Here is a 14,744-nt window from a genome sequence, read left to right on the forward strand (position 1 = left end):
ACAGCAGCCCCTTCCTCGGAAAACAAAATAAAACAAATAAACTAGTTTCACCCACTGTAAAAGAAAGAAGAGGTTGGGATTATTCCAGGCTTTACTCCAAGATGAGAAGGGATGTTGCACTGCTCAGACAGCAGGCATTCTTCATCCCAGACCATGCAACTATTCAGAACGACGGCTCTGGCTGATTGAAGGACATGGGCGTTTTGCTTGCATCACCAGGAAAGGGAGCACTTTTCTCTACCTATCTGCGGTAGAACTCAAAAAGCCTGTTTAAACCTGAGAGCCTCGTGTCCACGCTCACAGACGACACTGGAAGGGAGACTCAGATGCGGTATACATCCAGGTTTTAGGAAGGGATTGCTGTTCCCGTGATTAAACCTGGGCTCAATGGGGGCTCCTTTCCACAGGGGACCATTTCATTCTGCAGGTCAGTATGTGAACTAACAGTGCACCAGTGCCCTTTCTTCAGCCCCATGCGCTACGTGGAAACGTGTCCTTACAGAGAATAACTGATAACCTCTGGCCACTGTGAAGACACTCACAAAGTGCCCTTAATTCACAGCCCTTGCAGCAGAGCCCAGCCTGGGGGCGGCTCTTGCTGCTGTTCAGAAAGGCTTTTTGCAACAAGCGCCCCCAGCCTCACCAGAAACCTGAGGTCTCCTCTCTTGGCACATCAAGCAGCTGACGTGGGATCTGCCAAGGGACCTCATTCAGAGATGACAAGGAGGAGGAGCAGGAAGGGAGGTTCTCAGCCATCACTCACCATGGGCACAATGGTGAAAATATCATTGCAGAAAGGCACGGAGTCTCCCTGCACCTCTGTCCCCTGGTTCTGGGAGGTGCAGATGGGAAGGGGAAGCTGTTCTGCCTCTGCAGCCTGTGCCATGGGAGGCGCACCATTTGCAGAGCCCGTGTCAGTGCACGAGCAGCAAAGCCTTAGGGAGGAAGAGCAGCATCAGCAACCAGCTTGATCCCATTATTCCTCGTTCCCAGCACAGCTGCCTCTGACAAGCCTGTGCCCTGAAAAAGGACTGGGAGAGGAACTGGGTTTCAGCTGCACGTTACCAGCATCACACTTTCCCCCTTCCATTTTGCAGCCACAGGGATGAGGAGACAGTATCTGCACTGCCTTCCACCAGAGGATCCCGGTGCACTTCCAAAGCAAATCAATGGATTTGGGAATCCCATCTCTTCAGTGACATGAATGGGTTTCTGTGCATGAAAACAGAGGTGCCAAGAGAGGAAGGGTCTTTGCCCAGCATCACCCAGTAAAGAAGTCAGGACCAGCATATCTGAATGCAAACCCTACGTTGAGCCTTGCCAAACAGATAACTGAAGAAGCAGCACATTTGCAGAGCCTGTCGTGTCAGTGCATGAGCAGCAAAGCACTTGGGGAGGGAGGAAGAGCAGCAGCTCTGCACGGGGCTGCTGTGCATGACGAGGGCTTCCGCACACTGGGATGAGCAGCCCTCAACTCAAGCTCCATCAGCAGGCTATAATTACATCCCCAAAAGTGCTGCAGGAGGGACACCTTCTAATGAGCCATGTCTTTTGGGCTCACATCCCAACACAGGCTCCTCCCTCCTCTCGTCCTCTCTTCCCAGCACAGCAGGGCCTTTTACTCCTCAGTGACAAGCTAACAAGAGGTTTCTTAAAGCTGGCAGCCCTCAAGAAAAAGCCTCCTGCACTGGGAGGAGGGGCCACAAACCAGGACACTGAAAGGCAATTCCCCAGCCTACAGCAGGTCGGCCTCCACCTTCTGGCCCAACTAAGCCCTCTACCCTGCGTGTGACTGCAAAAGGAGCCTGCCAGCTTATCAAAGAAGAAACTGCTTGACTATCACAATAGTTGTGCCACCTGCAGCTCTTCAGTGCTACTGCTCAGTGCAGTCCCAGGTACCGAGTGCCGACACCTTCCTCAGCCTCACGGACCCTCCGTAGTGCACGGAGCTCTGAACTCAATAGTTTGCGGCTCCCAAATGTGAATTTGCCCTCTGAGGCAATCCAGGGATTGCAATCAACCTTCTCTCCCCAGAACATCATCCTCAGCTGTAGCACGGGTGGCACTGGAATGGCAAGGGTTAAGCTCCACGCTGTGCATGGCTTCATGGGCCCTAATCCGTTCAAAAGCCCCAACAGCCCTCTGAGGCTGTGTGTTAGTTTTCCCCTGGGGCATCTATCTTTCTGAGGTGAATCTCTCAAACAAACCTCAGCTTCTGCCGCTCCTCCTCTTCCTGATCAACAGAACGCTTCCACTGGAAGTGAGCCGTGATGGCACTCTGATTGTGGATGACCACGCATCTTTGGTTTGACAGCGTGACGGAAGTCTTCTCAACCGTCAAGGAGCTCTTGTCAAGCCTGATGTTGACATTTACAGCTCTTCCACAAAGGCTTTTGTGAACATCTTCACCTGGAACAAAGCAAAGGCAAGACTCAGCTCATCTCACTTGCTGATGGAAGTACAAGGAACAGAGCAATCTGCAGGCAACGGAAGAAAGAGCCGCAGCTTTGAGCTGCACCAGCAGTTCCCCGCACCTGGACATACATCATATCCTGACAGGTGCACACGGTACAGCATGAGGATGTCCTGGCACCACCTTAGGCACCTTATTCTGGGGGGGTGTTCGTGGAGGTTTATCCCCAAGGTGACAGCATTTACAGTGAGACTTTTCACTTCTGCCCGGCTGCCTTTGGCCCGCCATCCCACTCAGCTCACAGGGAATTCTACATCCAAGTCACTCAGTGACGCTGAGGACCCTCACCTCAGTCAACCCTTGCCCACGCTCTCCTGCAGGCAGGAGATGCCCCCCGTGTCGTCTCATCCTCATCTCCTGGTCCTGAAAGATTGGGCATAGCTCTCATCTCAGAACCCGAGCGGGAGCATTTGAAATGAAATGGAGAAGGGAAGAAGGAACAATGGAAAGCACAGAGCAGCTTCTGTGCTGAGCTCTGCACTCAAAAGGGTGCTACTGGGCCCTCAGATCCACCTGCCAACTCCTTCTTTTGCTCCTGCTACTCTCACAGCCGAGTGCCTCACCACTGCCAGCACGTCCTTCCTTGTCAAACGTGCTGCTGTTACCACTTCACCACTGGAGAAGTGAGTCCCTTCACTAGGGTAAGTGTCCTCTGGAAAGCTGGAGACTTCCAGCACCAGAGCAACACGCACAGCAGCACAGCCATTTCAAAGTGTTTCTCCAAGGTGGTCTTCACAACCTACCTTCAGACATCATTACCCCCCTCACATTACTGACTCCAGCCCTAGCAGCAGCTTGTTCATAAACCCCACCATTAAATAACTGCTGCTAACATGGGGGTTTCTACAGAATCATTCCCAGGCTACAGCAAAGCTCAGAGCACCCTAATGGCTACCGCTGCCACAGTTACTGCTCCTCACGGTCACAAGTCCTCAGCATGGCCCAGCTCTCAGCACAGCACCCACTGCACCCACGTGGCACATCACAAGAAGAGGGTCTCTACCTCAAAGGCCTTGCCAGGAACTGTAACACAACAGATCGGGATGAAAAGCAATGACCAGTCAGGAGAGCTCTACGGGACAGGTTGCAGGCTCTTCATACAGCTCTCCTGCACGTTAAAAGCCATCTCCTTTTCAATCAGGCTCCTTGCTATGCATCCTTCTGCAATGGAGCACTCAGAATATTCGCCGTCGCCCCCTGTGCACCGTGCTTAGGAAGATCTGCCTGCCTTGTTACAGGCTGAAATAGTCCAGCACAGGAATATCTGGCAGCCAGCATGGAAGCTTTGCTCTACCCAGCGTGAAGGAGCCTTGCAGAAGGGATTCAACGGACAATGAAGCCATCAGATGATGACAGACAGCGCAGACACCGCCCTGTTTGGAAGGACACACAGAGAGTGCACCACGCACTTACCTGTGTCATAGTGAACTATCATGGGACTGGAATAAACACCGGTCTTTGGCGGGTGAAATTCCACCGTGACTTGCATCGCTTCTCCAACGCCAAGAGTCCCAATGGAGGGATCCACAGAGAACGGGCTGCAAGGCAAAGAGAGAGATCAGGACTGTACGGGAGATCTGGGCCCCCCGTTAATTTTGCAGTCCAGCTCACTTCAGCTCACTTGTGCAAGCAAGGAGCAAGCAAACCACCGTCGGTACAACAAAACCAGAACATCCAGGATCAGAAACAGAGCGGGTGACTCTCCCTGCTGAAGAGAACCAGACCTCAGAAGATCCCGGGGCATAACATGACCTCAGGCCCCCATACTCTGCACCCAGTTCTCAGTTCTCAGCTCTCCACCTCTGCACACGTGCAATCCAGTTACTCAGAATTCCACTTTTTTGTGGAGTTCACTTCAAACTTCTGTAATGCTTCCCATTTCTTTATTGCAAATCGGGACTGAAATAGTTCATTGCTGAAGTTGGGGAACTCTTAAAACCCTTGTCAAGGAGCTCTCGACACACGCTCTAGCACCCAACAGAGTAGTTGGCAAGTGCATTGCAAATAGCAGGTCTTGGAGTATCTTTCACCTGCGTCCTCCCTAGCTTTCTCGTTTGGGCTGTAGTCCAGTTCTGAAGGCACTGCCTGCTCCTCTCCACTTCAGAGCTCCTTCTGCTTAGGCATATTTGGTCCCAGGCATCAGACCAAGCCCACGGGAAAACAAAGTCCCCGCACCACACACTCGTATTGCCAGGGCCTCCATAGCAATTGCTTTCATCTATGATCTCTGCTTGCTAATGTAGACACAGCTGCTGATGAACTCTTCAGTGCCTCTCACCAGCTCATTGCTCGCCCATTTCTTGATGCTGCGTTTGGCCTCCGTGACCTGAGCCCCTCGAGCTGTCCTCTGCCACGCAGCACCTTCTTCAGCAGTCAAGCTGCCTTCCTGCCTTGGCTCTTCCAATCTAACAGCATCAGACCTGCAAGATGCTGCCTTGGAGACACCACTGCACTGTAAAACTTGCTTGCAGAGCTTTCTCAAAATACTGTAAGCAATGGCAAACCCCACGGGTCCTGCCCATGTCCAGCACCTCAGATGCTCTGCCTCCTTTTTCTCACTGTTTACAACTCCATGACCACGCAACAGCGTCTGCACAAGACATGAGCTCCTTTACCTCAGAGTGGTGATGCTGTAGCAAGCCTCCCGATTCCCCACGTTGCGCACCAGCAGAGTTTTCTGGGTGCTGAACCTGACTGGACAGTTGGAGAAGTTCAGCTGCTCAGGGAAGTCCAGGCTGGCTCGGGCACCTATGGCTCGGATAGGCACAAAGAACTTCTCCCTCTCTGTGATGATGATAAGCTCGTCGAAATAATCCTGCAGGGAAAGAAACAATCTCAGCACAGTGCGTTTAGCACCATGCCCATGGCAGAAGAAGAGCTGCTGCTTTCTGGGACTCTCACAGTAGCATTCCATAATGCGCTCGCACTTTTTACCTTCATGGCCTTTCATGACACATTATTGCACAAGCAGGGGCAGCCAGGGACCATGGGGCAGGTCCTCTTTAGTTTTCTATAGGCACGCTGCTTGAGGATCGCACAGAGTATTCAACTACATTTAAGCAGCAAACAGAAGATGAGTAAAAGGCCATGCACAGACAGCAGACTCTCAGCCCTGAAGCCAACAGACATTACCTTAGATATTCCACCACGGAAGGAGAAAACAGCCTGAAACTGGCAAGAGCCTCCAGCCTACAGGAGCACAACCTTCACCACCAGGACAGAGTCTCCCCCACGTCTAGATCCAGTGCAACCCTACTGAACCCAGCACCAGTTCTTCAAAACCCACACCAGATGCCTGCTTTGCAATCCAGCCCTGCAGGTTTCCCTTCCCCTCAAGGCGCCATCTCTCCAGACCTTCAGTCTCACCTTGTTCTCATCAGGTCTGAAAAGGATGCGGTAGGTTGAAGACATGCCCGGTGCTACCTTATAGTCCTCATCACTCGGGCTGATCAACTCGAAGTAAGGAGAGTTCCCCAGGATGACGTTCAGCAGACGAGGAACCTGCAGGAAAGACACAGAACTATGATTTTGTCGCTTGTGGAAACATGAGAAGGGACCAGGACGGGCCACGTGCCATCCTTCCTTACCACCTTTCCAAAACACTTTTAGCTCTGCGTAACGCACAAGGGTGGACTTGAATCCCTTCTGCTTAGCTACATAGCTGCAGGACAGAGGCCGTAGGAACAACATGCCCTGCTCTGAAGGAAGCAGGAAGGAGATGCAGTACCTCAAGTCATTCAACAAGCCCAGAGAACATGCTTGCTTCTGCCTGCACACACCCGTGCAATCATGCCTCTGGAGGCAGAATGTATTATCTGAAGGCAACCCAGCGTGTGTTATACGGGGGGGGGGAAGGAAGTCACTTCTGACACACCAGCGTGGAGTGCGGTGGTCAAGCTGCGGTGCTACTCATGGGGGTGGACCAGCAAGAGAAGGAGACCACAAACACTCTGGCCTTCCTGAGAATAAAAGCTTACCTCAAGAGCAAAAGGACGAGCACAGGAAGACAGAAGAGCAACCATCCCCAGGAGGAAGCAGATGGCAAAGAGAATTTAAAGGGGGCTGCAAAGCAGCAAGGGAGATCCATAACACAAGGAAAGGCTGGGGCAGAGATGACAGCACCCAACGTGCCTGTATGAACCCCCACAGGCCGTGCCTACCAATGATGGTCCTCAAAGGCGCTTTCTGCTTTGAGATACGTGGCCAGCACTGCCTCACACTGTGGTGGCTTCATCACCGAAAGCCACCCTGAGCTCTCTGGAGGCTCTTGCTGCCTGGGGACTGCAGCCAGGCCTCTGCCAATGCAGGAGAGCCACATTTCTGGGTATCCCGCCTCATAGCCAGCCTTTCCTGCAGGCATCCTGCTGCAAGTGTCTGTCCTCTGCGATACCACAGGCACGGGGACAGCAAACAGGCATTCTCTAGCACACAGGCAGCAACCCCCCAGCACCCAATCCCAGCTCAGAAAGTATAACAAGGAGACTTTGAATGACAGGCAGCTCCACTGATGAACACACGAGGCTTGGAAAAAAGGGAGGCTCATTCTGCACCCCCGACCCAAGCCTCATAACCCATGGCCAAGGCAGCCCGGGACGCTCTAAACACCCTTTGCTCCCAGCAATGCCCTGGGGCAGACAGCTCCAGGAGCCCATTTCCCACTGCAGCCACACGTTCCGGTCGCCAAATCGCTTGGCACGTGAGCCCAGCTGGCAAAGATCTTCAGCAGGAGCCACCCAGGACACCTCTTGAGGGTGGGGAGGAGCAGCCTGAAGACAAGAAAGCAATTCCACAGCAAGTAGGCAAGAGCACTAAGCAGAGAGCGAAGCACTTCCGTACTGGAGTGATTACAGAGCACCTACTGGGCTCCATTACACTTTGCCTCTCCTACACTTTGCTGCTAGCTGCAGTTCTAGGGAGCAGACAACCTCAGCTACCAGGCAGGATACATCAGTAGGACTCAGAGGAGTCTGGGGAACTTCTGAGACAGAGCGCAATGGTCCTTTTCTCCAGGACATGACCAAAACCCAGCAAAATTAGAACATGATACGCTCTCTTGGCATTATCATCTCTAGCTTTGCGCACTTAAAGATGACAAGGCTTTTCCTTAGGGCTGATCTTCCTTTTACACCAGGGCCGTCCAATGCCTGAGGTCGTACTAGCTTCACAACTAATACATTTGGGCTAAAATCAACAGTTCACACGCTGCCTCCCCTTCACAGGGCATAGAAATCCCAAGCTGCAGCTGTACCCGCCTATTACGTTTTATGGGGAATGGCACCAACATCAGTGCAGATGTTGTTTTCCACTTGGGAAGCACGAATAGAGCAAATTCACTGCTTGCCTCTTCGCTGCTACTTGGCAAAGGCAAACATTCTGCGGTGCTGCATGGATGAGGGAGCAGCTGAAGCCAAAAGACACAGTGGGAATGAAGCAGAGCAGTAGGAAAAGAGAAACTGAGGCCCATTTTAATAAGCAAAGGCTACACCTACAGCAAAGATTGCCCAAAGTCACTGTGAAACACACCACTGGTGTCCCTTGGGCATAGGTATCCACGCTGCAACTTCCCAGTATTCCCAAGCTATACCAGGAACGATACACAACTCTCTGGGGGTAACTGAGCGACCATACCTTCATCCTTTCTTGCCAAAGGGTCTTCCATGCTCCACCACGTCCCTGTAAAACCTGTTCTCTCAGGAGATAACTTTGACTTCTCTTGCTCTTCCTCCCCCTACATTAAGCCCTGACAGTGTCACTCCTTTTGTCCCCCTCTTTGTTTCTCCCAACAGGGGGATTTGAGGAGGGGGTTAATTCACCTGCACACTTCCACCTCCCCCGTGCCCTCCTCTCACGCACACATCTTGCTCTTTCTTACGCAACAGGAGCTTGAATTACGCCTGCTTCTGACCTTTCTCTGCTTCCAGCACACTTCCTGTTACGTACCGAGAGAATCCCTGTGTGGAAGAAAGTGCTCCGGGACAGGACACTCAACTCAGCCCCTTTCCTCCCTCCTGTCTTTTCCCACCAGCTTGCTCTTGGCACATGCCTCTCTGGAGCAAATGTTTCCCCAACTGAAATTCAAAAGCTCTCCATTTCCCCCTTTACAGCAGAGCAGAACAAAATTGCTGACATTTCTCAACTTTTCCCTGCTCAAGTTTCTCAGGACATCTCCAAAGGATCACAATCTTTCCAGCTCAAGTTGGAGACCTTCTGGAGCACATTACCCTGCCCGTGCTGGGATTCTCCAAAGAGAAAGCACAGCCACGCTGGCTTAGAAACACCTGAGCAGAACTGAGCGAAGCTTAGCGGGAGCCTCAAGTGGCACCTCAAGTCCTCCCCTTTAACTGCTCCTGCTAAGCCAGCCTCTTTCCACTGCTCTTCCGAAACACCCAGCCTGGAGTGCTAATGCCAGCAGTTACAACTTACTCCAGCACAAAGTGGAGAAGACTCAGCCCCTGTGCTTTGACAGGGAGCTGCACACACGTGGCTGAACAGGCTGAGAGAGGGAAACATGCCCTGCCAGAAACCACCGTTAACCAAGGAGCCAGCGGGATACGCTGCGCACTCGAGGTAAAGCATGACAGCAGGCAAGAAGTGCACAGCCCTCGACATTCCCATCAGAGCAGGGCTTTCAAGGGCAAGCACGCTGGCTCAAAAAACTCCTTTAGCTTAGATACCACCAGTGCACGGCCAAAACCAGCGGCAGAATCCCCAGCACGGGAACATTTCCCCCATCTTGCAGAATAACGCTGGTGAGACACTGGATTCTGCATGCGCTGTGCTGCAGCAGGTAACTTGCTCTGCTGCACACCGTGTGAATTCCACTGCTCTCCTCCTCCAGCCCAGTGCTCAACCTCCACAGCCCAGCACTTACCCTGTCCGTGTTCCTCAGAGCTAGCGCCGCTATGTAGAACTGCTGGGGAACGTAGTTCTCAAACACCACCTCGGATGGGAAAGGCTGGAACAACCTCTGGTCCACGTCAACTGCTGACAACTGCAGACGCAAGACAGAGCAGAGAGAGCTTCAGCTGCTGGCAGAAACATTAACGAATGAAGATCCCACACTGATCTCCGGTAAATACAATCTCTTGGCGAGTACATCTGCCCAGCTCACACTAGGAGATGGCAGCTCACCCACCTCTGCTCTCAGCTGAGCAAAGCTTTCTGGACCAGCTTGAGCAGCCTCAAGCTAAGAAGCTCTTTTGGAGGCTGTTTCTCCACGTTGCCTTCTCCAAAAGGCAAAGCAGCGCTCACCTCCAGCAGAGCCCTCTGCTAAGGTGCTCACTCAGCTCCAGACACTTCCTGGAACGGCCACGAGCACTCGGGGAGCAAGCAAAACCCACGAGTTTCCATGGGCCTCCACAGGAAACAATTTGCGGTGAACTTCCCCCTGACGCAGCAAGACTGAGTCCCACGCATCCCAAGTATCTTTTTTTTGATGTAGAGCCCAGAAACCAGTTGCTAGACACCAGTACCAGGGAGGAAAGGCCAACAAGAAAGTAACAGGGCAGTCGGGAAACAGACAAATGAGGTGAATGCTGGATGGGGATGAAGTTCAGCTCTTTCCCCAGCATTACTGGGCAACTGGAGCTAGACTGTAATTCGTATCCCCTTTCCCCGTGAGCTTGAAGTTCATGCTTCTCTGTATTCTATTACTGCTGGTTTATTTAATACTGCTGCAGAAGCAGCTCTGAAAAAATACACACAAAGACCAAACGCTGACCCAGCAGAGGCATTACTTGCAGATAATTCCTCCCTGCTTGCTCTCCCCTCTCCCAGCTGCACTGCTGCCACTCGAGAGACACAGGCAGGCCTCCTGCTTCTCCACGGTCAGGCTGAGGCCAGTAGCTGTAGCACTGCCAGTCATTTGGGCGCCCGTCTTACGTGTTCCCACCTCGTGCGCTGTCTGGGGCAACCCTTAACTGATGTGATACAGGTCTCTTGCTGGCAACTTTCTGCTTAACAGCCTACCTCAGTCATGCACCCACCTGGACTGTGTGTTAGAAGGAGCAGTCCTGCAAGAAAAGCAGCTTTAAACATCCATCTAAGAGAGCACTGAGCCAGGTAAAGCACATCCACTCTCCTCTGCCCAGGGCGATTCCCCTGGGTAGCCAGCAGACTGAAAACTCAAACACCCTGGAAGGGTTCCACGCCTTCTTACAAACCAAAGCATTAATGCAATTGGGTTTGTTACGGCTTAAGTAATCGCCACAGGCCCTCAGCCTTCAAAGGCCACTACTGCCACCATTGAGGGAGCCCTGTCACCCCAAGCACGTGGCACTTGACTACACCAAAGCAAGAGGTGGCTGTTTGAAGAGCAGGATGAGGAACAGCAGCTCCTGCCCTTGTCTCCTGCCCCAGCCCTCCCCCACTAGCATGCTTTAGCGACGGTAGCTCAACTCCAGCAAAACCCACCAACTGCAGGAGAGCTTCCACTGGCTTCGTGCAGATAAGGACTTCAATGGCTCACTGGAGAAACATGGTTTGCTTTTCCCCCAGCAGAAAGAACTCCACCACCACCAGTTGGAAATGACAACAGGACCTAATCACCAAGCTGCTCGGGTGAGCCGGAGGCAAGCCTGCCCCAAGCACGTGCCCTCTTCAAATGTCACATCAAACAGCAAGGAAAAGGGCAGGGAAAGGCTACCTTTTGATGGGAGACTTCACCCACATCCCGAAGCTGGAGAGGCCGGCGCCGCCTCATCTCCCGAGGGCTGGCCAGCCTCTGCTTGCTGCTGAGAGACTCTTCTGCCTCTCTGACCACCTTTGGATTACGAGATGCTACCACTCTGCTCTGGAATCCATCCGCCCTTCTGGAGGACCTCAGGGGCCGTGGGGTCTTGCCACTGGCCATGTCGCAGAGGTCACCTGGAAGAAGCAACAGTTGGACAATCCACAACCCCAGAACCTTAAAACCCTGGACCCGTGGAACCCTGCAACCTTAGGGAAGGGCCCTTAAAACTCACCCAGTTCCAACCCCCTGCCACGGGCAGGGACACCTTCCACTAGACCAGCTTGCTCCAAGCCCCTGTGTCCAACCTGCTCTTGAACATTGCCAGGGATGGGGCAGCCACAGCTTCTCTGGGCAACCTGTGCCAGGGCCTCGCCATTCCTGGCACACCCAAAGGACACAGCTGTGTCTCCAGCCTCTGGCATCCTTCCTAAGCAGAGAACACGGGGCCTCCCCACCCTCACTCATCATTAGACCATATTTAGGCTCCAGTCATAGACGGAAAACCCCACAACAAACAGCCCCTGAGCCAAAACAGCTTTTTGCTCTGGGGGCACTCCCACAAAGACACTCCAGGGGCTGCTGGCACTTCTCACCCTTTCTGCAAGGAGCCTGCTCGTGTTTCTAACTAACGCAGCACACAGCTCAAGACCCTGATTAAGAACTAGAGTTTCTCAAGGCTACTTTGCCTGCTTGAAGGTACAAAGGTTATCTGGCAAAAAACGCCTCCTTCCAGGCATGAAATCACCCCACTGCCCAAGAGCATTTCTCCGTGTCAAAGGACGCCCTCATTTCCGCTTGTTAACACCCAAACTCGAGGCTTCCTACAGGCATTCCAGGCTGTCACAGCAGGAAAAAAGCAGGAAACCATCAAAGGCACATGAGCAATTAGCTCAAATCTAAGTAAAAGCCAGGATGATATTCCCTCCCGCTTCCCTGTGTTCCACATCACCTCTCTTGCGTGCACTTACTGCGCACACACAGCAAGACAGCATCTAGGCAAAGATGGCCATTCCCTGCCCCTCCACTGTTCCCCACGCCCTGCAAGGCAATGCAATCACCTCATTCCTTTACTCCCAAGGCAGCTACAGCACTGCACGTGTTTGTGGTGCTGGGCCCTTCCCAGCTTCAGGAAACAAGGCTACCCTTCCCTTTTGTTCTTGCAAGAAACACCTGCATAGCTCTGCACCGCCCTATGGACAGGAGGCCCTGCTGCAGCAAGAGCTGGGATTTAGAGGCGGAAATAACTCCTTTTCAGGGGAGAAACCTAACGGGGATGATCCAACATTGATCTGGATTTGAGTGGTTTCTTACCGGGTCTTGAGAGTAACGGGCTCATTCGTTCCAATTCTCCAAACTGTGATTTCACTTCACTTGAAAGGAAACCTGTCGTCACCCCCACAACGCTTATTTCCAGAGGGCTTCCAACCTCCACACCCCAGCCAGCCCAGCAGCTTCCCCCCGAGCCCTGGAGCAAGGCTCTTCCACAGCCCCAGAGCCCGCAGGGACCAGCCTCCCAGAGGAGCAGGAAAGGAGCACAACGGAGCAACGGGGCACATCTCCGTGCAGGGGCAGGACAAAGCAGCAACCAGGACACAGCACCCCTCCAGCACCCCCCCCCCCCACCGTGGCTCCCTGCTCCCCAACTCAGACAGCCAAGGCTCCCTTTGCTGCAGGACCTACAGCCTAGCTCCAAGTCTCTACCATCACTGCAAGCTGCACGGCAATTGCAGAGCCCCTCCAAGCCCTTCTACCTGCCCAGCGCTGCTCTTAGCCCAGGGACGTTTAAATCCTGCCGGCTATCACACAACTGCCCCATCCCTGCTGCCAACGGAGCCGCCTCCTCCCTGCTGCCCAGGGCCAGACGCTACCTGAGGACGGGTGATTCACGCTTCTCCTGGAGGATTCCTCCGGGCAGGGCCCAGCCTTGGCTCCTGAATGCCCTCGCGCTGCTCGGCAGCTGTGGGCAGCTGGAGGGACAGGAGCTGCCCAGGGACGCCTCGGGGTGGCTGTTGCCCACCAGCACAGCAGGTAACTGCTGCTGGGCTGCCAACAGCCAGGGGAACCTGGGCAGCAAAGGACAGGGCGTGGACCTGGGCTGCCCAGCCCCTCTCCTCAATGCTCTGCCTTTGCCACGTAGGGCAGGCTTTCACCAGCGCCTCGAGGAAGCAGAGCTCAGAGCCTCACAGTAGCTCAAGCCTGCTCCTGTCTCAGCGCCTGAGCAACTCCTGCTCTGACTGCGCCACGGCTGCTGCTCGCATTTAACAGCAGCAGCTCCCCTCTACCTCACAATAGGCGAGCTCCACACGCCCTGTCAAGAAGGTGCTCACCCCCCCGCACCGCTTCCACACCAAGGCCGCCACCACTTGTGGCTCTGGCATTTCTCCAGCTCCAGCCTGGAGTGGGGACCGTGCTTCCTGCCTCCAGCTCTCTCGCTATCACTCTCGGCCGCCTTGTCTCTCCTCTGCTGGCTTGCTTCCACGGCCACTGCAGGGCCTTGCTAAAGTTACAGCCTCGCAGATCCCTGCAGCGCCCCCCTACGCCTTCAAGGTCTCCCCGCAGTGAAGGCCTGCAGCAGGATTCAAGTGCACCTCACAGCAGCATTTCTTCACGCTCCGTCAGCGTCAGATCACTTGGTTTATACACTGCAGAGGAGCCAATCATTTCTCTGCTTCAGGAGGAAAGAAAAAAGCCTCCACACTAACTACAAAGCAACGATTTCATTCCGACTTCGCTGGCCCCGCTGAGCACCCATCGATGACTTTGGACCCATTAAGCCTGCGCACACGGGCACACGCACCAGCCAAGGCCACCCAACTTCCCGGGGCATCTCAGCTGCCAGGAGCTTCACACGTTTGCCGCACAGCGTTTCCCAGAAACAAAAGCTATCCGTGAGACTCTCGGCCACACGCAAAGCAAATCCTCACATCGGCTTGGCGGGGAACGTGGAGCCCTCAGTTTGAAACCAACACGCACCAGCTGGGGCTTTACAACCCACTCAGGGAGGATAGGAGCCCCGAGTGCTAACTGGCTCTCCAGGCAGCCAGCCTCTGGAAACACTCCAAAACATGTCCTGCATGAACGTGTCCAGCCACGAATCCAGGTGGAAACTGGAGAGCTCAGGCAAAGACACCTCAGGTGTGGCACCCTTGTGTGCTGAAGGCACCAAGACAGAAGCTCTCTAAGGAAAGGAAACCTGTGACAAAAGCTCTACCACAGCTGAGATAATTAATAGGAGACCAGTAGTAGAGCTTCCTGCTATTTCTTTGATAACCTTCAACTGCCAGCCGACACTGAGACAGCCCAAGCTCCCTTCAAGGGTCTGCTGGAGGCTCCCCCGCTCCACATGCCACCATTCACAACTGTGCCTCCTGCCTTCAGTCCTTACACTACTACTGTCCCTTCCCACCTGCCTCTCCCGGCATCTGCTCTCTGGATCCTGACTTTGCAGCTCCCTTTTAACCTCTTTTGTTCTGGCACCTGGATGTCATTTCAGAGACTCAAAGAGTCATTTAGCTGGGAAAAGACCCTTACGATCAAGTC

At 53.7% G+C, this 14,744-nt stretch overlaps 1 protein-coding gene across 1 annotated transcript; it reads right to left on the reverse strand.

The window, feature by feature from the left end:
• Positions 1 to 1,703: 1,703 nt before the first annotated feature.
• On the reverse strand, positions 1,704 to 13,532 carry LOC134156820 (hydrocephalus-inducing protein homolog). Its single transcript, XM_062605192.1, has 7 exons — positions 13,073 to 13,532; positions 11,118 to 11,338; positions 9,345 to 9,464; positions 5,840 to 5,974; positions 5,089 to 5,288; positions 3,887 to 4,011; positions 1,704 to 2,409 (listed from the first exon to the last, which is right to left on the reverse strand). The coding sequence occupies exons 2-7, from the start codon at positions 11,322 to 11,324 to the stop codon at positions 2,198 to 2,200; spliced, it is 999 nt and encodes a 332-aa protein (XP_062461176.1). The 5' UTR covers positions 11,325 to 11,338; positions 13,073 to 13,532; the 3' UTR covers positions 1,704 to 2,197.
• Between the last annotated feature and the right edge of the window lie 1,212 nt (positions 13,533 to 14,744).

Source organism: Pezoporus occidentalis, unplaced genomic scaffold (assembly GCF_034315485.1).
Source record: "Pezoporus occidentalis ecotype Australia unplaced genomic scaffold, CSIRO_AGI_Poc_V1 ctg90, whole genome shotgun sequence".
NCBI classification, from domain to species: domain Eukaryota; kingdom Metazoa; phylum Chordata; class Aves; order Psittaciformes; family Psittacidae; genus Pezoporus; species Pezoporus occidentalis.